Consider the following 26,363-nt stretch of genomic DNA (forward strand, 5'->3'; position numbering starts at 1 on the left):
TTGTGCTGCATGTGGGACGTTGTTTAAGCATCCAAGGTCAGGAGACATGAAGGTACACAGAGGGAAGGTCACATAGCTGAGCCAAGTGTGCCTTCAGAGTCGGTTTCATGGGTTGGAGTAACCACGGCAACAGATTAGGCGTTGCTGCCTGTTAAGACGTACAGTAATTGCATCAAGTGCCGTCACATCACTGCGTGGTGTTTGGCCTGTGGAAGGAGTACTCACATCCTTTACTTAAGTAAAAGTACTAATTTAACAATGTAAAAATACTGCATTCAAAATCCTACTTATTCTACTTCTGTGTATAACTTCAGAAGTACTATTACAACATGTACGTAAAGTATCACAAGTAAAAATACTGCAGAAAAATGTGACTTTTTATTATTTATAACATTATTCTATTGGTAGTGCTGATGCATCATAGTGTAAGCTGTCATGGTGGAGCTAGTTTTAACTACTTTATATACAGTAAGCTAGTTTAGTGCAGTGGTGTCCAACCTAGGGGGCGGGTCTCATCAAAGGGTCATCACATAAATCTGAGTGGTCATGACATGATTGATGGGAAAGAAGAAAAAGTTCCTCTGAACTGTTTTCATTTTCAGGATTTTTCTCCAATTTTAGCATTTTTTTTGGTAAGATAATGAATAATTTTACCTCTTTGGGCTTCAAACTGTTATTGAAATGAAACCATGTGAGAAGTTTAGAGGGCAAATTTCTCTTTAGTGGAAAACAACTCACAGACGTGACATGACAAGGAGCTTCAAGTACACACTGCTGTTTTTATTTTTGGTGACAAACCAAAACTGTTGGGAACGACTGGTTTAATCTTAATAATGTGCAGTGGTGGAAGAAGTACTAAGAAGTAAAAGCAGCAATACAACAGAGTAAAAATACTCTTAAGTCATACTAAACTATACTAAAAGTCATGCATTCAACAAAAAGTACAAGAGCAAAAGTATTTATTATATTATTGCATTATAATTATTTATACAATCATGTGCTCATTACTTTAAAGGTGCGACTGATTCTGCTAACTTGTGAAATTAACCCCAGGGATCAATAAAGTCAGATCTTAGTGTATATTAACATATCATAATTTATATGTTGATTAAATTTTGTTTTATAAGTTTGTAACTAAAGTTATCAGATAAATGTAGTGGAGTAAAAGTATAAAGAGGCGTCAAATGGAAATACAAGGACATGAAAAATTTAGTACAGTTCTTGAGTAAATGGACAATGTTTTCTATTATCAGATTTTGATTTATATAAACTTTTAATCTGTAAAGTAACTAGTAGTGACTATATCTGTCAAGTAAATGTATCATTGGAGTGACATGAAGAGAGTTAGCTAGAGTTACTCAAGAGAGGTACTTGTACCTCTCTTGAGTAACTCTAGCTAAGTACAGTTGAGTAAATCTACTTTCCTCCACTGAGGCGGGCAAACTTTTACCCTTCTTTGTCTACTTGCCTTTAATTAATGCTGATTCATTTCCATTGATACATCATATTGATGATCATTTTATAAGCTAACGGTACTTTGGGTCGCTGCAGGCTTTACAGCACTAGAGATTAAACCGAGTCATGTTCATGTGCCAAAGTCGGCATGAGGGTGAAAATCAAGATCAGACGCTGACAAATCTGCACCACCGTACAAACACATAAAGAGCAGTTTGGACGGCGAGACTGATTACGCCATAAGCTCTCTGCACTGGCTCGCTTTGTAAGTTTGTGTGACAGAGAGGGAAAAAATATGATTCAAACTGCTGATGTAACCAGAGGCTTGGGTTTAATCTGATATGTAATCCTCTTTTTATGAGATTTGACTCACATCTCGCCGGTTGAAGGAGCGTGTTGGGACTGTGAGGTTTATTTCCTGTGGTACAAAATATCAGCGTCTTAATGACTCATTCTGTGCTATGTTTAAGTACGTATGGCGGTGCATGAAACACATGAAGGGCTGCTCTTGGTTCAGAGGTGGTTGTTTAGGAAGTGAAACTTATGACAGTGAGGACGGCGTGCACATGGGCTGAGGGGACTATTTTTATCTGAGGCTGTAACATGAAGCGCCCACCGCACGTCACAGCGTATAAATAACAGGTTTTCACAGGCACAGTGTCTGTTTACATTTTGTGGTGACGGACTGGGTTCAAAGTATCCATGAAGTACGCCATCATTATATTTAATCCTTAAAACCAGGTTTTCTTCCTGGTCACGTACTTTGCATGTAAAACCAGTAATGTGAGACATGCTGGACTGACAGTTTGACTCTGTCCTGATCTTCATTTATTGAACCTTTTGCAGCCTGACCTGCGACCGGCAATGGACTACATGAACAACGCCTCCAACAGCTACAGTTCAGGAGACACCATGAGCTCCTCCTTAGCCAACATGACCATCAGCGACCAGCACCACCAGGAGAACGGAGTCCAGATGGGACACAGAGGCCCCGGGGACGCCAAAATGAAAGGTCAGACATGAAACATACAGGCGAACCAGTGTGGTCCACAAAGAGGTGCTTTCTCAGTTAATGAATAAGCCTAGATGGTGAAAAGTAAACACATCTGATACAGAATAAGTGGGTGTTCAGACTGAAAACAGCCCTGCGTTGAGCGACTGAACCATGAGTTTCAAGGTTTGGCAGCAAAATTACAAATAAAATTACATTTATTCAATTAGCTGATGCTTTTATCTAAAACGACTTACAATTGCTATAGATGTCAGAGGTCGCACGCCTCTGGAGCAACGAGACACATTGGTGTCTCACAGTGGATTCGAACCCGGGTATGTTACACAAAAGACAAGTGTCTTATCCACTGTTCCATCACCCCCCCAATAATGATTTATATATGTTTAACAAAAAACTATTAAAATCATTAATTTGAGAAACAAAAGTTTGTAGAATGATGTGTTCAATTATAAAGGAAAGCACATGATTTATTATAAATAAAGTGTATATTGTTATATATGATATATACGCCCCATTTAGTAATTATAAGAAGTATATAAATGTTTAAAAAATGGTTTATAACACACAATAATGTAGTTAATTTAAAGTATTTTAAGTGTTTATTGATGCATGTTATAATTGACAAATGCCGTTCATTAATAAACAGTTGAAATATTCTTATATCTGTTTATAACTACATTAGAGTGTGTTATACATAGGTGTCATTTACACTGGGGACACTGGGGACATGTCCCCACCACTTTTTGAAAGTATTTGTTAAAATGGTTCTGATAAATTGTTTGCGACGAGAAATGTTAAATAACAAATCAGAATGCTTTGAGAAAGGTTAATTCGCAATGCAATGTAAATATCTAAGAAACGAATGTGCATTGTCCAAGAAGGTTGCTGATTACTACATTATATTACATTATATTTTTATATTTTGTATAGTCACCTTACACCTGAATTTAGTGTTTCCCTTTATATATGCATAAAAGATATTTCAACCATAAATTGGTCTGGAAAATGGAGGAAATGAAGTGTTTAATGCTGAAAATCCTCTGGGTGGTGACCCCCAGACCCCCAAAATCATATATCACAGTAGTGAATATTTATTCTTTATATCGTCTTGTTTTGTTCGCGTTTCAGGAGCAAGTGTATCACTGCACCCCTTACCTGAACCCTTAAATGTCCCCACCACACACAGCACAATGTGACGCAATGGCCTCACGGTAGCGCTTTAATCCCAGAAGATATTCTTAAATTATCTCTAAGTGAAGGATTTATATTTCCTAAAAGTCACTTTGGTCTGTATAGAATCGGGCCCCCCAAGTTTCCACTGTGCTTTGTTTTAATCCCGCTTTACATAATGGATACAAGACATGCTTGACTGGCCCTGAGTGCCCCCCGACTGCAGCTGCACTCGGTAATCCAGGCATCTGGGTCAGAGCCCCTCAGAACGAGGCCTGTCTCCATCCTGTGTCACCGTTCGCCTCCAATTCAGTTCATAAACAATCAGGCTTTTAATGCTGCACAGAAAACATCAGCTTTTTAAACGGCTGAAAGGGTTATTTATGTGAAAATGACAAATAAATAAGGGAAGATGTTGTTTGTCAGCTGCGGAGTTTGTCAAATAAACAATAACAGTCCCGACAGACTGTTCAGCCTGTAGCTAATAATCAGTTTCTGCCTTCTTATCCCAATCAACCATATGGCCAATTAGTGCGTAGCCTAGCTTTTCCCAGTTTACAGCCCTCACTAGTGCAGTCGTTCTCCCCGTTTCTACTTCCCGTCATCTCACGCACAAACAGGAAGCAGCACACAGAGTCAGGTCCATCTGCAGAGATGAACCGCACATTTCTCAACGGTGAAACGCAAAGTGAGTATCTCGGTGATCTGGCTGAGTAGAAGTCGTAGTTCAGTAGAAGCTGCTGGTTGTGTGGTTGTGGTTATGGTTAGTTTAAAGGTACACTGGGTAATTGCTGGCCACATCCTCCAAACAAATAGGAGGCAGTGTTTCACCTCCTCCTCCCCCTCCGGCAGCCTGCTCTCTAAGCGATTCTGCTCTTTACTAATCACATGTAACGTTAGAGCTTTATAATTACCTCATGAGTTTTTATGTGCTCTTGGATTAGTGGGCGTCGCTTCTTCTGCAACAGTGACATTAAAATCGCTTTGCCTGACTATCTGTGGGGAGGGACTCCTCTCTGTCACACTGTTTAGACACAATTCATAAATATGTAGATTTGAATGGAATTTAAAAAGCACAAGAACAAACAGCAGTGATATTATGTCTAACAAATGGACGAGCAGGAAGAGGGGGGAATTTGGTGAACTGAAGCTCCAGGAGAACAGAGATGAGAGGGACCGAGAAATTATTTAATCGTTTACCGAAAGTAGATCATTTATATCTTTTTATAATTTACATCGTTTTAGTGAAAACTGCAAAAGTAGATGAATTTTTTTTGTACTTTAGAATTACAGTTGAATATCAATAATCGATCCTTTGAAAAAAACTTTCCTCAAATGTTTAAACACTAGACTTTTCTTCTCCTAAACTATGTTCTTAAAACACACACACAGTTCAGTGTCATGCAAACAAGACAGTAGGCTACGCCTGTTACTTTGTGATAAACTACATTAACCGCATTTTTAAACCAAATGATTCTTTCAGCGCTGTGTCACAGTGATTTGTCTCGTCTGACGTCCTCAATGTGTTTCTGTAACTCACCATATGTGTTGAGGCGTTTGTCAATATCCTTTTATGTTTGAGCACCATATTTGTTATTTTGCAACCCCCCGCTTTGTTAAAGAAGATGTGTTTTTCACAGTCCTTTCTGACCACAAATGTGAGACGTAGGTATCACAGGTCTTCTGCGTCTTGTGAACAAGGAAGTGAGATTAGCTGACGTACTGCAACGCTTTGCTGGAAACGGCGATGAGAGGTCAAATTTGCAAAAAGTTGCAGTGATTGGTCAAAATTGCAAGTCGCCGCTATACCTCTGTCTGCCTAGTAAGAGACAAAGAAGATCAAGTGGTTTCAGATATTCAGGCAGAAGTAGCGGAGGAACAAGAGGTTGGGTAGATCGAGGGAGGGAGAACTGCTGCTCGTGCAGCAGTATTGATTGACAGCCCCTCGGTGTGGCTCTAATTGTTGCCCTCTCATGTGGGACTGAAGGCAGACTGGAAACTACAGTGACTCAATATCAGACCTCAAGGCAGGAACTAGCTGTTTAGCAGGCTAACTTCAGTAGATATCTCTGCACACATTACATAGACGTGACGTCGGAGCTGTTACTTATTCACATTCTGTTGACAGTGTTAGTACCGTATAAATTCAATTTAAAACCAAGTACAAAAAAAGTACATTTTATCAAGTTCTGGCCAAATCTTACCCATTGTACCTTTGAAATAAATGTAGAACAGTAAATTGTGGGAGATCGAGTCATGTATAAGCTTGAGTTGTGAAATGAGAGGAGCTTTTTTTGAAGCTAAAGTCCAAATCATTTTCTCTATAAACAATGTTAAAGTGGCGATACTTTATATTTTTAACAATGTATTGGTGAAAAAAACAGCTATAGTCTTTGAAAACTAGTCCAATTCTGCTCCTGTGGGGAGTGAAACCGAAAACTGAAAGGTGTGAAGGGCCTCTAATGACTAAAGCTGATTTTTAGCTGGTCCATCATAAATAATGTTTTCTAAATATCATATTTTGCGTGGGATTATTGTCGATGTAATATTGTGTATTGTGTAAAATTGCATTTTCTATTCTTTATTGTTTCGTTTATGTGCTTATGTTGCAGTTCTGAGTGAAATGAACAATGAGAGCCTCTATAATGTTGTCACATTATTTAAACTAATGGTAAAATGTGGTAAAAGATTGTGAATATGTTAGAATTTGTTTTTTTATTGTTTGTTCTTGTTATGAGATAAATAATAAGAGGTGAATGTTTGTTTTATGTAATGCAACACTTACTGTTGCCAAGGTTTTAACCATTTTAATTTTATTTCACAGCTCGCGTGAACATTAGCTGCTGTTTATTTCCCCCGTGCTTCACATTAATGCCGGCTTCTGTCACAATAAAACTCAAGGTTGACCTCCAGTTTACCTTTAATTCGCAGAGATTGAAGCAGCATTCAGTGAAAACGGGGTGAAATCTGTGTCTGAACTCTCTCAACCAGAGAGTGGCAACGAGGTGCAACCTGGTACGCCCGCCTGCGCAAATCATGTCATGAAGCTTGAACACCAAAGGCAGCATTAACTCAGCTTAACCCTCATGTAGCATGTTTCAGTTTGTGCGCAGGTTATCAGTTAATTTCTCCTCTACGCCCTAACTTTCTTTGTTTCAGAGATATAATTGGGGAAACTTCCATCTTAGTTTGTTGATTTTCTTCCCTCCAACTCTAACCCGTCTTGGTTTATATTTGGGGTTTTCTGCATGTATGCTAATGTGCCTGATATTTATAGCCTAGTGGGGCACATGTAGCTGTGTTGTCACTACATACAAAGTGTAAATAAGAGCCTTTTACCCAGTGAACAGTCACCACTTCACGAGCCTCAGATCGCTGACTAACATGGAGAATAATGGCTTTCTGTGCCTGTAATAATTAGCCACAGTAGCTCCACTCCAGTCTGGCTCAGGCATGCTTTGATCATAAATACAGAGAGTGACAGCTAGTCCAAAGCGTAGTGGAAGGGAGAGGGTCATCAGGTTGAAAAGCCTCCTTGATCTGTTTAACAGCTTCTGAGTGGACGAACATGAGAAATACCACAACTGACCCATCGCTGAAAACTAAAGGTCAGATCAGGGTGAAGATTTAGGGGAGAACCACTCCTATTTTGCTGACTGACATCCGTTTATCCCACAGCAGAGACGTCTGCAGAGAAAGGAGGTGTTGAAGCCGAGCTCTCAAAAATAGACAGCGCCTCATGTGAAGACGAGGGGCAGCTTGGTATGCCTCCTGTCTTTGAGCTCCCGCCTCCTTCAGCTGCTTGTGCATTCAGTTGTTTTCCTGGCATCTTTCTCTAGCTACCTTTATTTGCGACATTTTGGGAAATACGCTAGCAGTAACTTGTTGTCATCTTGAGGTTGCCAGGAAGCCAAGAAATAATCTGGCAAATAAAACAACTTGTTTTTTACACTTCGGTTTTTGTACAGATTAAAGGATAATTTCTGTATTTTTCAACATGGGCACTATTTTGACATAGTGTTGAAATGACTAGAAGGTACAAAAAGTCTTTGCGCAGGGGATGTGACGTATTCCTTCAGGGAAATTACGCCCGTCAAAATGACGTCCACAAAAAGTGCTTCTTTTTTGCCGGGAGGTGACAAGACGAGGCACAGGTGGACACAATCTGTGTAATAATAATAATTAACACCGACAGAAAGCAAAGCTAGACGAGACACAAGAGGCAGAACACTAAAAAACAGGAAGTAAAGTACACATAAACACAAGGACGAATTGAACAGAATAAAACAGAAAACACGGAAGAAATGCATAACTGACCAAAACCAACTTAACACTTGCAGCCACTGCGTCTGCTTCACGGCTGCTGGCTGAAGCCATCTACTGCACAGACTCTAAAACCTTTTGTACCTACTTGTCATTTTGACACCAAAATAGGGTCCAGGTTTAAAAATACCTAAATTAATTTAAACAAACAAGATGTAACATGTTAATTAGCGAGCTTTAGCGCAGCTTCTGGTCCGACTACCCGCTGTAGCTTCATATTGAACAAAAAGACGTCATGGCTCCAACTCGCTGCGAGATATTTCCTAAAATGTCAGTGTATTCCTTTAAAGTTTATGACCTAAGCTTCCCGCTTCTCTCGTGTTTGTCCTGATTGTAAAATGAAGCTTACTATCTTTTTCTTTCAGCATCTTAATTGGAAAACAGTGGTGTGTTTTTTTTGGGGGGGTTGTTCTGTGGCTTCGTTCATTTTTCTTTTTTAATGCTTGCTCTGATGGTTAATACTTTGCTCCTTTCAGAACTGCAACTTGATCATAAGCAGACTCAAACTTGTCCTTTTTTTAAACAAAAATATAGTTACATGTTAGCTATTTCTGAATGAACCAAACCGCAGGAAGATTTAAGACTCCTGCGATCTGTTAAACAGATGCAGCGCTCCCAGAGTCATGTTAAAAACAGCTACCACATGGAGCACCAGCTCAGCTTTGGTCCTGCTGCACCATGACAGATCGTTTGCATATCTATTATTAGTTGTTTGCTATGGGCTTTCTGCATTAACTGAAGACATGCTTTATGTGGGCTTTTTATTGATTTGTTTTGCGGTGAGCGAGTGTATTATTCAGTCATGAGTGACAGAAAAGCATTACTGATCGAGCTCTAATGTCTTTTCCATGTGTGTCATCATCAATCAGCAACAGGAGGAGCAGCTTCAACAGGTAGGCTGCTTTACGGTTTATTGATCGCACTTAGACTATTTATTTACTGCAGATGAGCGATATCAATACAGTTATAACTCCAGGTGGACAAAAAGTAACACAGAAGGGATGTTCTCTGCAGTCTGTTTTCATCAAATGTGCTATATATTTTATTAGATTTGTGATATATTGCTGCTACTGTATGAAACAGTCTGTAGTGTGCCACCTGAATAATTATAGACTTTAATAAAAAAAATATATTAACCAAATTAAAAAGGTAATTTTTGATTTATTCATTCTAAAATAAGATAATTAAATTAGCCAATTAACAATTATGTCTTTAAATGATGAGTTAATGGTTGATTTTTAAAATAGAATTGCAAAATTAATTTAAAAAGTTTTTTTTTTTTTTTTTTTTAAATCTTACTGCTTTTAAAGCTGCATTATTAGATTTTCTTTTTTTGGTCAATTGGGGGCAGTGCACCAAGCTGTAAACACAACATTCAAATATATTGATCCACCATGTTATATTGGTTTGGCCGCTAGTAAAATTTACTTCAAAGAATGGAAAACTTGCTGTTGGCTCGGAGGCATTGCGAGGCTACCCAGCCGACCAATCAGACGTCGCCCAGACGTGTAGTTACATTTTTGATGAGGTGTCAGGCTACGGCGTAGGGTACGCCGTCGATTCGACGCAGAAGTATAAATTACGCTTAAAGCTGTCATGAAACAGAAACTGAAATGTAAATATTGGTAGAATATGATAAGCAGACACAAAAGATAAAGTATTAATTTTGTGATTCAATTTTGAAGGTCAGCTATTAATTAATAATTAAAGGAAGAATGAAAAAATATAGTTCCTAATATTTTTTAATCTGAGTTTATTAATGAAACATTTACATGTTAAATAAATGTATCCGTTTATAATAGCTTTTTTTATTTTACACTGTAAAAGTCCATAGTTCTTGCAGTGTCACACTCCAGACTCCAAACACATTTTCTAGCTCTTTAATAGTTTGCTTTATCACTGCAACAACTAACGATTTTGGGGGGGGAATACAGTATTTTACAGTCAGAAGGAATCCAGGAAGACTTTATATTATATTTTAATCACTTTTTTACAATAAAAATGTATATTTTAGTGGTCTGTTGTTCATTATGTTCACTGGAATGCATCATCTGTCGTCTGGTGCCCCAGTGTGATGCATTACTGTCCATTTTCATCTCATTTTATTTTGATGTGAACTTCTGAACCACTGATCACGTACGTCTCAGTTCATGGTCTTGCATCTTCACCTTTTATAGCTCTCTCAATCGTCTGTTATTATCCTTATTTTCCTTATTTTTCTTCTTTAATCATTTTTTTGGTTTCAATGGGGAGATGGAAAACGAGTGCTGTGAATGTCATCATTAATCTTTCCAAACATATTAGCAAAGCCTGGTTCTGGAGTCCTCTGTGAGTTTGCGTTTGATGGATCAAAGCCTGCTGTAGACGGAGGTGCTGGGGAGCGTGTTGACTTCATGGGAGCTTCCTGCTCCCCGGACCCAGGAAATGAGGGAGAGTGTGGGAAGAGGCTAAGTGACTCTTTGTGGGCCTCTGAGGACCTCAGCTGTGGGTCAGAGATTAGACGGGACGTACCTACCAGCAGGGGGAGCCCTGAGTGGACTGGAGCTGCGGATGCTCAGAGGGCGATCAGCCTGGACGCCGCCGAGTGCCTGACTGAAATGAGCAATCTGTCTTTAGTTCGCAGCATGGCGTTGGAAGACCTGACATCCATCGGAGATCAACACTTGTGGGTTAGTGAAGGAGAGGAGCTCGTCTCTGCACAAACAAAAGATGGAGTGACTGCCGATGGAGCAGCTTTAAAGTCCTGCAGTGACTCTGAAAGCAAAAATATAAACCCAGAAAAACAACAGTTGCTACACACCCAAAGTCTGTCACACTCTGGCTTTGATTCTCATTCAGAAGATCCTCATCCAGCACACATCAGTAGGAACATTTCCGAGAAGGACAGGCTTTTTACTGAAATGCCATCTGGCACAGCGACTGAAAACAGCAGCAGTGACTCATCCTCACATAGGGCCAGCTATTCAAGGCCCGAAATGACTGACTCAGACATGAGGGGCAATGTGGCTCAGACCACCGGTACCGCCGAGCTCCAGAAAACACCCCCCCAAAGCTCTCCAGCCAGAAAGTCTTTGGTGCCGGTCGCTATTTTCAAAGGTCTGTGTGCTGTCATATTCACAAGTTCAGAGTCCTCTTCAGTTAACTCCTTCCACTTCTTTCTTTTACAACGCAGCTTCTACTGTATGTTATGCTGCACTCTCCCTCCGAGGGACGTTTTCTATGACCGGAGGAGAAGCTTGTTGTCCTCCCTCCCCACCTTAGCTTTTTGGTTTCATCTCTTCCTGGTTATGCAGCCCGACAAAGCCACTTTCTTTTTTTTTCCATGAGCACTTTGTGTCACCATGCATGCTGCACACCCCACATCACCTAGATTTTATTGTGTTTCTTTGCCACGAGAATGTATTCAGGCACACACTTGGAAGCAAACGTCTTGATTTACATCAGTGGGGTGGAAATGAAGGAGAAAATAGAGATGTTAACCTTAAAAAATCCAGTCAAAATCTAAAGTCTGCTTCTCTCTTCTGTCTGTAGCTCATGCAAAGATGGATAACGGCTCTGCAGATAAGGTATGTAACAAAGAACATCATTAAAGGTGTGTCACTCATTTATTTTACTGAAAGGATAATTCTGCTTTATTACAACTTGGAAGATATTTTTGTAGCTCTATCAGTAATTGAACCACTGTATTGCTGAGATCTGGGAACATGGCGACATTGGATCAAGAATGATGAGCAGATGATCAAACAGGTTGTAAATAAGTCTCCAGGTTAGACAAACAACAACATCCGTCACAGTTTACTGCTTATTTTAACAATGACTACCATCTTTCTCAGTAAACTTGAGCTGAGAGCTGAATTTTTGGCCACTTGGGGGAAGTGGAAACAATCAGTGAGCGTACCACTGACATATCAGTTTTTCAGTCAATATATTGCCTATTTACACATCCAGAGCAACATGATCATTCATTTGCAGTCATGTTTGTGTCACCTGATGAATGTGAGTCCAATATTCCAGTTCCGTTCTCAATCTCTGGGCGTCAAAAAGCTATATGTCTGTCGGTGTCTCGTACCCGCCGCGCTCATGGCACCCTTTCGCATCATAGTTCAGTGCACTGGGGGAAGCCCTTTAGCACCATTCCTCAACAGTAAAGATTTTGGTGCCTAAACCTAACCAAACTGTGATATTTCACAATGTTAAAGGGAAACCAGGGCGTTAAGAAGCAACATCAAGAGATCTTGACGAAGCGTCCAGATGTGACGCCCTGGGAGGAGAATAGGTTGAATATTCTCTCTCTCTTTAAGCTCTGTTTTTGGTCTCCACCAGCTCCTGATGGAAATATTTGGCTCTTGAGCTGCTAAACGCTCCACTATGTTCACCTGCTAGTCTCTAACTGTGTCTGTCCGCTGTTCGCTGCTGAGCAGCTCGTGTTCAGTGTTTTTTAGAGCAGCTACCTGCTGCTGAAAACTACACTGATTACAGCTGTAAGAGTGAACCAAAACAGTGAGCTAAAAGATGCTTAAGGTCCTGAGGGGAGCTGCAGAGTCAGGAGACTATGAGCAACACCTTTTTACATATACGTGTGATCCATTGTTCATTTAAACATATTGATTAAGCGAGTAGTTTTTGTGCCTACACCTAACCAAAGAGTGGCCGCAACAGTAGATTCATGTGAATAATTTTCGTAACAGTGATTTGAATGGTTTTTGGAGCATCATATCAAAGAATGACATCTTTCGTCATTTAGTTTGGAGCATTTGTTGCGTGTTTTGTGATCCGTCTGACTTCCCAGAGCTCAGCAATTACTTTGGCGAGTGCAGAGTTTTTACAACTGATAGAAATGATGACCAAGACTATGAAAAGAAGACCTTTACATTAAAAGACCAAAGTTGTTTTAAACCAGAATAATCCTTTCACATCCTATTTGTGAAATACATTCCATCATTTTTCATTTGTTAAATCATGCCTCTGTTTTATGATCATTGTCATTAGAACTTTTGTTTTTCGTTCATTTTTCCTCTTCATGAAAAAGACTCAAACTGCCACCAAACCAACCTCTTCCCTTAAAAGACCATCCACCAAATCACACGCGTCCTCCCGAAACGGCCCCAGCTCCATCCCCGTTAAAACCAGCAGCACAGGGCCCAGGCAGCCCGGAGTAAGTACAGGTCTGAATGCAGCTTAGAGTTTAGACCTGAGCTGAGTCCAGGAGGGATGGATCAGTTTCCTGAACTCTCTTGAGTGAAATATAACAGCTAAGGAGGTTGTTCAGTCAGTTTGAATGCACCCAAACCACCTTAAACACTAAACAAGGCCTATTCCATTCATCACAGACTACAGTTTGCTCTAGTCTTGCTTTACAAGATTTGTGTGATTAGTGCATCTAAACATGTTTTGACTGCACTTAAACACAAGTAGAATAAAAGCAACTGCAGCTTTCTGAGGTAAAAACCAACGTATGTGCTGAAAACTCAATTGCTTTTCGGGTTGTGTTGTTTGTTTTCAGAGTCTTGGTGGTGCAAAGTCTCAAACCCCCGGAGCCAAAACTTCTGCCAGAACTTCAGCTCAACCAGGTACGGAGTGACGTTACATTTAATTATTTTTATATAATTTGAATTGTTTTCATTTTGATTTCTGTCATTTTATATGGAGTAAGATTAAGGATCACTTATGGTGTGTCATATTCTTTGTGATACAGCTAGTGCCAAGAAACCTCCCACTCCAAAAAATGGAAAAGGTAAAAATTGACAAACAGCAGAGGCACAATAGAGATCACTTTTAGCCACAACGCCACAGTCTGATCCGGTCCATCCTGGATCAAACTTGGTCAGCTATTAGCCAGCAGAACTCCTAGGTTGTTTTTATTTTTATGATTTATTTTTATTCCTCCATTGTTTTCCTTTCATCCCTGACCGTTGACTCGTTTAAAACGTCTGACCCGTTGCTTCTCCAACTGCTTAAGATGCCCAGAGTGGACATAGCAGTCCTGGTACTCCAAAATCTCCCACTAGCCAAGCCCTCGCTGCCAAGGCGGCGGCCGAGGCCAACAAAGTGAAGAAGGTGGCGGTGGTGCGTTCTACACCCAAATCACCGGGCTCGCTGAAGAGCCGCCCGCCGGCTCCGCTGGCTGCAGCAGCGCCCATGCCAGACCTGAAGAACGTCAGGTCCAAGATCGGCTCCACAGAAAACATCAAACACCAGCCTGGAGGTGGAAAGGTACCCTGACTCTGACTCCAGCTGTTACACTGAGTACACCTCATACTTACAGTCCGAGTTCGTCTTGTAGTTGGCAGATGGGAGGATTAGATCCATTCATCGATTGATTTAACAGTTTTGGAGTTAGAGCTGCTTTGGATGCAGAAATTACCTTATTGGCAGGTTTGAACCTCAGTAGGCAGATCGAGAGGTCTCCTGGCCTCCTAGACACGCCGTCTCAGTCCTACACCACACAGTTTCCTGATAAAAGGCACATGGCATTAATACATACTTATAGAAGAAGGTAGAATGTAAACTTAAAGGAGCCCTTTGAGGTTTTTAAACAATGTTTGTAGAGCATTTCTGTTCTCATAAAACATTAGCAAAGCCGGTCGTTTGAATATTTTAAAGGTGCAGTGTGTAGGATTTAGCGGCATCTAGCAGCGAGATGGCAGACTGCAACCCACAAATAATACCCCTCACCTCACTCATCTATGGTGGCCTTCGGGTTAGTGCTTGATTGTGTATCACATTATTATTATTATTATTATTATTATTATTATTAGATGAATTCAACAATTAAACTGTTTCACAAATAAAATTGTTTTATGATATTACACCACTGTTGTTAAGATTTGTTTAGGGCCAATGTTGGTGTATTAATTATAATTTCTATATACTATACAGCTTAGCATTAATAACCTAACACCAGTTTAATTTTGTAGGTTGCTCTCATTCATTAAATCCTTGTATTAGAAAAATGGTCTGCATTGTGGTTAGTCTCTAATTTATTAGTACTAACTTGTCAGTAATCACAACCACTCATGCAGAACAACGAGTTCAACATTTTGAAAGTTTGCTGTAGTGCGTCAACCTTTTATTTTATGTCCCACCCCATCTGGGCCGTGATTTGGTCGGTCATTGACGAGTGACTTTATGCAAAGACTACTCTGTCTCAGTGGCTCCGAGAGCGGGAACAGGTGAGCATTGCAAAGTGCCCACTGGGTAATGTAGTTCATTTAGGGCGGTATGAAACGCCCAGAGAACCTGATATGGAGAGGGCAGATAAGAGTACTTCGGTGTAGGTACACAAGGAAAAAACTCCCGGTATGCCAAGGAGTAAAATGTAGAAGTGCTGGTCCTGTGTTTCGGTGAGTACCGCCCCACTTCAAGCCCTGCTTCAGGTAACGTAAAAAACCCAAAAGGCCCTCTCAAGAGCCATTAATTGGTTTGTCTGTTCTGGGCTACTGTAGATCTATGCCGGTTCAACATGGCGACTCCCTGGATTAGGACCCTCTACCTTTTTGTAAATTTAAAGCGCCCATTCTATGGTAGGATTAATCACACTTGAGGTGATTATACACTGATTAAAACATATTTTGAATATTATATTACATTTATGCCAATAGATCCCCCTAAATCCTACACACCGGTCCTTTAAACCTGCATTGTTTACAATCGAATATCGTAGCGTGCAGTCTTATTCTTCACAGCCTTTTGATGCTTCTTATCGCGTTATCGCCACCAACTCTCGATCAGCAGAATACCTCAAAAATCTGCTGCGTCACGTGTACAAGCTCGAACAGAAACAAAAAGGAGATCCATTCATACAAACACACTTCTAGTGGTCATAAACTCCACAGTGTACCTTTTATTATCAAGTAATATGCATTATTTCTTTTGCTGAAAGTGGTCAGAAACTCGAGCAGTCAGTCACGGTTAACCAGAGAAGGCAAATCGTGAAGTTACTTCTTACTGTTTGTTGTAAACACCCCGACTTTGACCTGCTGTACTTGTAGCTGTGTGCAGACAGTTTTCCGTGCAGTGAGGGATTATTTTTAGATGATCTGGATAAAGTTTGGGCTTGTTTACGGACTGTCTGATTATCTGTTTGTGTTTCTTCGTTTGTGTTCCCAGATCTCAGCAATGTCTTCGGTGAGTACAACGTCGTCACAACTGATAGCAAAGATGGCCCAAACTATGAAAATAAAACCAAAACCAAAACAATAATCCCCCACCCCCCAAAACTATATATAACTTCCGTGTCATCTGCCTATGTTTGCCTCTGCAGACAATCGATGTAGTATAAACAGACAGGATTATTTAATATCACCGATTCCAACTTGCACAACCAATCTCTTAATTTTATCTTTCTTTTTTTCTCTTGGGTTTCAGTCTGGATCCGCTTCATCGAAAACCCTTTCTCACTCTCAACTTGTCACATATGAACACTTTGTCATGACCCCTTGGCGTCGCTTTTTAACGCCCTAGTTACCGTTTATTGTTGTTTTTCGACATGTAGGGCTTCGCAGTCAAGTCAGCGACAATAAAATGCAACGTCTGGTTACTTCTTGACATTGTAAAATATCAAAACTACTTGGTTAGGTTTAGAAAAACATCCTGGTTTGCCTTTAAATAATGTTATGCAATTTATGTAATCTACGTAACTTAAATAAAACTCAGTTGTGACTTTTTGTTTCATATGGGAAACAAACACCGGTGAAAGTCCAGTTTCTGGCCGACCTACTTGTCCCCACCAACCACCTCTTTACTCGGACTTTACTGTTAAATATCCCACACCTACCTTTAAGGTGCAAAAATGATGCCACAGGCTTCTCCCAGCATGTTGAACTATGACACTAAGGGGCTCCCCAGGGTGTCACAAAGTGACGCCAAGGCTTCTTGACCATGTGCCCATATGTAACCACTTCGGAGTGAGAATGAGCTGTAAAAAAAAAAAAAAAAAAAGTAAAAAAACTTGGCTCCGCCCACTGAGATTTAAATCAGCCAATCCGTTTATTTCTACTTCCAGAGCAGCTGAGGAATGACAAAAACTCCAATGTGCCTTTTGATGTTTCCAGTGCTGTCATTGTACTCTGTGTGTGTGTGTGTGTGTGTGTACATGTGTTGTGGTTAACGAGCGTGTAAGTGTGTGCGGTCCTTTTAAGCATTAAGAGCGCCGCAAGTCTTTGTTTCTAATTTTGTGTAGGCCACTGCCGCTTGTCAGATGTTTTTACGGGCTGAAATGTTGAGGTTGTTATATTTCTGGACCAAAATAAATAACTTAAATAAAGCAAAAAGAGTCTTTTATCTTGCTGAAGATTAAATGGCAGATCAAATAAACAGAAACGAAGATGAGCATAAAAACTCCAAACTTGAAGACAAGTATGCAGATTTTGCATGTTCCTTACTGATTGCAATGATTCCCTTCCTGGGCAGAATGACCGGTAAAAGAAATTATGTCCTCTCATGACATAATATCATCTCAACCTGCATGTGGTTTCTGAATCAGTAAGGTCCGTGTCTTTCAGGCTTCACAGCTCATGTGTCCGACCATCATCTACACTCTAAAATCTAAAAGCTGACGTTTTCATTTTTCCAGGTTCAAATCCTTGATCAGAAGTTGGATTTTAGTAATGTCCAGTCTAAGTGTGGCTCCAAAGACAATATCAAACATGTACCCGGTGGCGGCAATGTGAGTAACTGAGGGATGAACTCAACACCAGACTCTTGAGTATCTCTGCAGTTATGATCATCCTAACCAGCTTTTGGTGTGAAAAGAAAACAAAGTGCTCTCTTTATTTGTGTCTCTCTCTCGTAAAATACACGATCAGAAGATGGAATCACAATCTGCATCATCAACTATCACTAATATAATGAAAGATTTAGCTTGTTTTATTCTTAATTCTTGCACTAAAAGCTCAAGGTGTATTTAAACAAAAAAGTCCACGGCTTTTAAAGCACTAAAGTTGGCATCTGTAACATTTTATTAGGTATTATTTGATGGTGAAGTACTGAAAGACAGACTCATATTACTCTGATACTCACAAAATAGTTTGCTGGGTCTCACCTGTCCTGGTTACCGTGGTTAACATAATAGTATCTCTTTAAAACCGAGCAATATTTGTGTTTTCTGATTTCTGCTATCACTGCTGCCTCAATCAGTGGTTAAATCAATCAGCTGGAACAACAAGTGTGACAAGCATACAGTTACAGATGGCAGCTTTAATGAAATAAGTCAAAATATGCCTGGTCTTTATCTTATTTCCTCCTTTGGGGCTGATCCACTCCTTCAGCTATTCTAAATTTTATTTCTTATAAATTATAAGTTTTCTTCTCGCACTTTGCAGGTCCAAATCCTCGATAAGAAGCTGGACTTGGCCAACGTCCAAGCCCGTTGTGGTTCTAAAGACAACATAAAGCACACGCCCGGTGGAGGCAAGGTGAGAAATCTGCACGGGGACTCGACTTCTGTTTAACTTTGGAAATAATTGTCAAATTCTGTTTTGTTTTTATTCTGAGCTCACGCTGGTGATGCCTTTTACACAAGGAGAGGAAATAATCACAAGTTACAAAATGGATTATTTATTATATAGTGTAGCTACATTAATATGCTGACTTCCTGTCATTGCCTGTAGTAGTTAAGTAGTAAAAGTAAACAGTAATTTTGCTGCTATCGGTCACTCCCCTTACTTTCCCAGGTTAAAGTACTTGATCAGAAGTTGGAATATGTAAGGTGCAGTCTAAGTGTCAACACCAGACTCTTGAGTATCTCTGCAGTTATGATCATTACACGAATCCTTGTTAAGAGGAAATTAAAAAGTCCTTCCCTGTCCTCCTACATCAGCCACGTTCCCTGGTAAGATCTTTCTCCCTTGAGCCTCGAACTCGACCATCAAAGATCTAATTTCCTCTCCAGCAACGGTCCTCATTCGCAGCTCCTCGGCTGTTGCTTTCTCCTGGGTAACAGTCTTCTTTCCCTACGTATCAACTTTCCAGGTACAAATTCTTGATAAGAAGTTGGACTTAAGCAATGTGCAGTCCCGGTGTGGCTCCAAAGATAATATAAAACATGTACCCGGTGGTGGCAATGTGAGTAGATCTGGGATTTGGCCCGTGGTGAGCAGCTGTTGCCAAAAACCCTCTTCTTCTTGCTTCTACTGAATGCATCTTCACAAAGGAGCAGGATGCACGAAACCTCCTGTCTGTGTGAAACCCATTTCCTCCTGACCTCGATGCTCCCAGCTCTCTGTTAACACCTCCTATTAACAGTTTTATCATTAAACTTATACGCAGTCATGAGCATTTCATATTGACAGTTAGAAGTAGATCAGTATTTTTACTCAAGTACAGTACTTAAGTACACATTTGAGTTACTTGTTCTTTAAGAAGCTGTAAGAAGTAAAAAGTACAATATTTGCCTTTAAGAGTAGAGAGTTTTGCAGGAAAAACATGAATAGTTTTTCAAATGTGATGCTTTGTAAAAAGTTTTAACTACCCGACTAAAATAAGAGATGACATGATAGTTTGTGTGTGATGCGGCCATAGCGACTTTCTTTTTCCTTCTTCGTGTCTTTCTTGAATTCCTCTTCCTAACAGAATTGAGTCAAGTCTTATTTCTTTGAATCATAATGTTGGTGCTCTAGCCATCAAACAATTAATGTTTCCAGCTTCTCAAAGGTGAGGATTAGCTAGATTTTTCCTCACCTTATACAGTAAACCGAATAAATGGAAAAAATAATTTGTTGATTGATTTAATTATTTATCCATATAGTTAAATTATCATTAGTTGCAGTAAAATCCTGCTTTTATATTAATGCATGAAGAATAATGATATAATATAAAACAGTATAACAGTCACAGGGACATTTTGCTGCATTTAGTACTTTTACTTTTAATACTTTCAGTACATTTTCAGTATTTTTGCAGTGTGGTATTAGTACTTTTACTTAAGTAAAGGATCTCCACCACTGCCATAGATATACTTTACTACCAGTACTGAATCCTAGACTGGAATAAGTTGCCAGAGACTGGTTTAGTGCTCTCAGTGCATCTACTGTCACAGCTAACAGCGTTATGTAATGCTCATGGTCTCATGTAAGCTTGATAACTCTGTTGAATCTGTGCTTGTTGGTTTGACTGTGATCAATTCTTACCCCGCAGACTGGCCCCTTAAACAACACGCATGCATCCTGTATGTGGATGTTTTTATTCACACTGATCCGTGCTTCCAGTTGCGAGATCTATAAAAAGAAATCTTAATTTATTTTTTTGCGGTGACGTGAACTAATTGTGTCATAAAAACTGTAAGGAGAAGGAGTCTCTCCACAGTAACAAAGAGCCTCTGTCCTCGACCAAACTGTGCCTGTTGTCGTGAGCGCTGAGATGACCTCAGCTGAGAGACTGGGCGCTTTGTGTTACGAGACAAACGGCCATGACAGGAGAGCCTGACATGAGGTCACTGTGATGCACGGCTGGGAGATATGGCTTGTATCTTAAAGAGTGCAGAATATGAACGATTAAACGTAAAACTAAATGTTTTTAAAATGAAACTGGATCATTTTTCTGCATTTTTAAATTTAAAAAATAATATCTAATCCAGTGTGTGTTCACGTGTATGATCAGTGTTTTATTGATCTGTGTTTCCTTCCTGGTAACAGTTTCAGGAGACTAACAGTTTCTAGGATCACTATCACTGTAGTTGCATGCAAAGTGAGTTTAGAGAGATGTGTTGCTATAGATTAAAACTATATTTTTCTGCTTTCTCTTTTGTGCTTCACAGGTTCAAATTGTGCACAAAAAGATTGATCTGAGCAACGTTCAATCTAAATGTGGATCGAAAGTCAACATTCATCATAAACCAGGTACATTTGTTGTCGTAATATCCTCCAACGGCAAAAACAAAATCACTGGACGTCAGAACCTGAACAGAACTGAAAAGCAAATATGTATGCAGAGGACAATAATTTAATGCAACTGTGAACTACATTATTTTCACATATGTACGGGAAAAATGCAAGCAACAACAAACTCAACGTACTCAACGGACTTTCAGTCATATTTTACAGTGAGCTTTAGGTGTTTCACTGTTGTGTACTGTACTTAAGTACAATTTTGAGGTAAATATGCTTTTCTAAGCATTTATTTTGTACTTTGACTCCACTGAAGATGAAAACCGTTACTACTGATTATATTCTCGCCGACGCAATTTTAAAAAACACACATCAGAATGAGGCTATTTCCTGGGTGTTTACATTTACATATATATAAACAACTGTATACCATTGTTTAATTTTATTTATTTCATATATAACCATTTTCTAATATACATTTAATGATCTGCTATGTGTGTTACATGTTTGTAGCTTGAAGGGAACTGTACTTTCTTTGCACAACCTTGTGTTGTAAATGCTAAATAAATTACCTTGATAACTTGACATGCAGCTGTAGTTACTTGTCAGATAAGATCAGTTTATTAAATACAACACAGTGTTAAAGTTTAAACTAGTGGTTTCAAACCTTTTTGGCAGTGTAGTGTCTGCTTGTCATGTTTCAGATGTGTGACATGTCAACTGTTTATAAAGTAATGAACTTGCTCCACCTCAAGCAGCTACAACAGTAAAAATGAATTTACAGAATTAACAATGTAATAATGTGATTAATAATAATATATTAGCCACAGGAGACATTTTACTGCACAACGGGTACTTTAACTTTTCATACTTGAAGGACTAGGGACGTCTTTCACCCCTGTTGCTTATTATTGGTCTCTTTATGTTAAATAAAACAATTTCTTACATGTTTCTATGTCTGGTTATATATATCTTAACTTAGTAATAATGGTACTATATTCTGTTTTCATGAGGTGGTGGAAATATTGAGATCAAAAATGAGAAGCTGGAGTTCAAAGTCCAGTCCAAGATCGGCTCTCTGGACAACATTGGCCACGTTCCCGGAGGTGGACAGAGAAAGGTAAAAACATCACAACCATACTCAATATCAAAAACACTAAATTGCTTTTACTATTAGTGTATTGTTGCCGTTCTTTATGTTATCACGTTCTGCTTATTGCATGACAGAAGCTTTATCTACATAACTTTCTTTTTAGTTATTGTAAGGATCTACAGACTTACCTGAACGCATCACGACTAGCAGATCCTTTACAGACATGTATGTCTCATCATTCTCAGCCTTGGCTTTTCTTAGTGGGTGTAACAAAGTCAGCAACACAGCAACTTTCACACCTCAGAACAACCAGCAATCTTAACGGAAACATCAGAACTAGCTGAAAGATGTCAATGATCTCCTCAAAGGCTTAATTGTGTAAATTAAAATAAAAGCCACAACTTTACCTTTTAAAATCTCTCTAAATGGTCGAGTGTCTCACAGCGAGTCGGCTTTAAAAGCAGAAACGTTGGGCCTGGATCTCGTCTCTCAGACCACACACGCTGCTCTGTCTTCTTGGTGGAGGTTATATGCAGCCTATAAGAAAGACTTCAGGCAAAGCACACGGCTGAAATAAATGCTTCCACCTCCTCTGAACGTCTGAATGTGAATCTATTTTTACACTTAATATTCATCTCAAAAAAAGACTCTGGAATTGAACATGAATCAAAGACAAGCCGGTAAAGGACAGTGGTCTTGGCAGTGAAGATGCAAAGACAACATTATTTATCATAATAAAAACATATTCCATCATAATTAGTTATTTTCTAGACTGATATGAATGTATATAAATACAGGAAATAGAATTAACTGTTAGTTTGTTGGTGGTTCAGAAATGTTCCCCTGACGTCAGGAACCGGTTGTCTGCACCAAATTGCACTCAAAATCTAAGCCTTTTTGGAGCTTGTGGTGAAATGTAACTATGCACATTTATTTAAATACTGTACAAAGGTACAAATTCGAGGTACTTTTATGCAACTCAATATTTCTACTGCTACATCTCAGAAGCAAATATTGTACTTGTACTTCACTACATCTGTCTGACAGCTTTAGTCACCATTTACTTTCCAGATTACAGATTTTCATATCTCCAAATGTGGTGATTCTGAATGTTTCTGCTAAACTGAAGGATGAACACAACAAACACATGATGATCTTATAGACCATGATGCATTGCTGTAGATTAAAGTACCCAACAGTATATTAGTAAATGATCTGAATACTTTCTCCACCACAGGATGGTCAGTCCTGTTTCATAGATTGAGATCTGTGCGTTGCTCGCGGCGTTTACCAGCTAGGTTTTTGAAAGGGCTGGCAGAGCTTTTCTTACCCACAATGCATCACGTGATCTTAAGCCATCAACACTTTTTATTAAGGGAATCACACAAAAACAGCGTCATTCACCTCTCATCCTTGGCATTAGCGCTTTTCTCCCTCTTTTGTACATCTTCTCCATCCAGCTGATTTTACGTTCATCATTAATTATTATTGATTGGTGTCATTAATTTTCTGTTTCTTGCCATTCAGCAGAATCTGTTTTTGTTGTTTTCATTTATTGTTTTGCATTTTGTTTTGTCATGTGTTTTTGTTGCATGCCTTATCATTTTCCTTTGCTGGGGTTCCTCTGTAGAGGGAGAAGGGGAAGGATGCAGAGGGGAGTACCTCAGACAGTCCCTCAATCCCCTCCCCCGCTGTCTCCCCCCCTCAGTCACCTCAGACTGTCCCTTCAGCACCCATCACACCCATCTTGACGAACCCCCTCATAAAGATTGAGGACTCCTGTAAGTACTCACGAGCTGTGTGTTGAGCTGCTTTGAACAACAGCGCAGATGTTTTTCAAATCTGGAGCAGGTTGTAATTTTCTTCTAGATGTTGGAACCTGGCTGCAGAGATTTTATCCCATTCAGACACAAGAGCATTAGAGAGGTCCAACACTGATGTTGGGTGATCAGGTCTGGCTCACAGTCCAGTTCTGTTGGACCTCTCTGGGGTCTGATTGATCCCAAACATAACTAACTCTGTAGGATAATGTACTGTATGTTTGTTCTTAAATATTAGATTTAAATAAAGTCAGAAGAAGAAGAAGAAACAATAAGGAAGTAAAGCCGAATGCCAAAACGGGACTGAAAACTAGAATTTAGTACAGGACCACAGGACTATAGTGGGCAACTGCCTCAGAACTACAGGGGCCCAAAAAGCTCCTGGCTTACTGTTTATCAACTGCTTTGTGGTACATAAATCATTCGTTTTGGAATATGCACATAGAAAACAGCCCTGCAGGGGGCTGCACAAGATGTTCAAGGTACCAGGGAGACATGAAATACAATCCAGGAAGTCCAGCTGGATTAAATGAGGCCTCAGAGTACAGCCGGCTTTATTATCTGACATGAGGTGTGGTCTTGAAGAGGGTCCCAGAGTATAAATCTAGGTTTGGGAACTAGTTTTAAATTCAATGTATGATATTGTTTGTTTTATGGCTTTGATATTTTTTTTTTTTTAAACTGTATAATATAAAGTTTTGGACAGAATAAAAACAACACACCTGTGATGCAAACAAGACGACAGTGAATGGATTTTGGTGCATGTGCAGGACAGGTAGTATGTGTTCCTGTGTAGAAAAGTAGAAGGAACAGGGGGCCAACAGGGGCCCAGGATAATCTGGACACAAGACAAGAGCGAACCTGAGTTTTTTTGGGGCCCCGGGGAAGATTTCAGAATCCAGCAGCCTTGGTTAGTGTACATCCTGTTGCCCCACCAGGGGGTGCTCTACAACATTTGACTTATTACCCCAATCACTGAAGCAGGAGACAGATAATTCAGGCAGCGTGTTTGACCTTCACCTGTGATCTGACCGCAGATTGAGAGCCACAAACTGAACTTCCGTGAGTCAGCCAAGGCCCGCACTGACCACGGCGCCGAGATCGTCTCTTTGGAAGACTCCCCCCGCCAGCTCAGCACCGTGTCCTCCTCCGGCAGCATCAACATGGCCGACTCTCCGCAGCTGTCCACGCTGGCCGACCAGGTGTCTGCTTCTCTGGCTCAACAAGGCTTGTGAATGCACCCGCCTCGCTCCCCCCTCTCTTCTCCACCTCACGACCACGTAGAGGAGTTGTGATGCCTTCCTCGTTATTTTCACAGGACTTTTTAAGCTACCCATCACTGTTTATCCTTCACTAACCTTTTAAACTGTTCTTAAGGCATTACTTGTAGAGGTCTTGAGAAAAAAACACAGATTAACGAGTAGGCCAAAATGTATTTTAATTTCTCTCGGTGGTCTTTGATCTCTTTATTTGCTATTTCTACCTTTTGTAAGTCTCCCTTTAAGAGTTAAAGCACCCCAGAAGAGCAAAACTCTCCCTGTGAAGCTGAGGAATTCATATATCTTCATGCATATCCTGGTAAATCTGACATCATTTAACACTTGGTTTCCTGTCGCATTGACTGTAAACCCTTTTAGAAAAGTATGTTTTTAATGTCCCCTTTGATGGGTTTTATTTTTGGGGAAAATGGAAGGAGATGCAGACTGTTAGGGTTCATTTTGTGCTAAAGCCGAAGGAACCGTTGCAGGGTACAGCGAGGAACGTGGGAGGAAAACTGTTAAAAGAAAAGTAGCAAATGTTTCGTCAAGGAAGAAAAAATGCTTTCAGACCTCACTGCTGTCTTTGCTTTGTGTAGTCCCGACATGTGCTGCGCCTCGAGCTACTGTAGGCGACAGGGGCGTAACCTGGATTTAAAAAAAATACAGAACGGCTAGAGTAGAAACTTTGGTTTGTGTTGGGCACAGTTTTATAATCGTATTCTGTGGATATATGACATGTATTTGATATGAAGAAACATTTGTATTGTGCCTGCTACTGTCAGTGTTATTTTTTTTGTTTTGTTACTGCTCTATTGTAAAGCTTGACATACGAGGAGGACAAATTAACCTCAAGGCATTTAAAGTGTAACTTTCATGGCCAAATTATGAAGCGGGAAGGTGAGTTTATCAGTTCAGCTCATTGATTACAGTATTTAAACTGCTATATGCACATAAAAGGTACGTAGGATAATGTTCATTGCAATTATTGAAACATATAATAACCCTTAAAGCGAGACTATGTAACTTCTACTAAAGAAGATAATGCTAAATTATTTATAGCTATAGCTACAAAACAGTAGCACAAGTGTAATCTGACTCAGTAATTGTATATTTACATTAGCTCAGCATAAGATACGGCCAAGTGAGGCTGTAGCAGCAAAAACGCCTCACTATGCAAGAGTGCATTTTACTGCCTTTTGAATTCGACTTTATTTGTAAGAAAAAGATTGTGTTGTCTCCTCTCTCAGACGTTACATAGTCTCACTTTAAAGGTAAGATTTACTCAGCTGGAGTGAATATGGGTGATGGATGGTGGACGGATGGGTTGACAGGGCCAAGTTGAGATGAGAGATTTGGAAAGCAACATGAGAAAACTGTGAAGCAATGACTTAATTTGTTTGGGCAGTT

At 39.8% G+C, this 26,363-nt stretch overlaps 1 protein-coding gene across 1 annotated transcript; it reads left to right on the forward strand.

Annotated features, from left to right (window-relative positions):
* Positions 1-2,301: 2,301 nt before the first annotated feature.
* Positions 2,302-25,731, forward strand: mapta (microtubule-associated protein tau a; the record flags this gene model as incomplete). Its single annotated transcript, XM_038735989.1, is given in 17 exon segments — positions 2,302-2,467; positions 6,569-6,652; positions 7,316-7,399; positions 8,830-8,853; positions 10,265-11,056; positions 11,492-11,526; positions 12,990-13,115; positions 13,464-13,530; positions 13,656-13,694; positions 13,920-14,173; positions 16,070-16,087; positions 17,535-17,627; positions 18,283-18,375; positions 18,932-19,024; positions 20,715-20,796; positions 21,798-21,904; positions 24,735-25,731. Coding segments are annotated over 17 exon segments (2,337 nt in total). The 3' UTR covers positions 24,933-25,731.
* Positions 25,732-26,363: the final 632 nt, after the last annotated feature.

Source organism: Micropterus salmoides, unplaced genomic scaffold, assembly GCF_014851395.1.
Source record: "Micropterus salmoides isolate LMB-PRFRI ecotype aquatic unplaced genomic scaffold, ASM1485139v1 Ms_hic_scaffold_21, whole genome shotgun sequence".
NCBI lineage: Eukaryota > Metazoa > Chordata > Actinopteri > Centrarchiformes > Centrarchidae > Micropterus > Micropterus salmoides.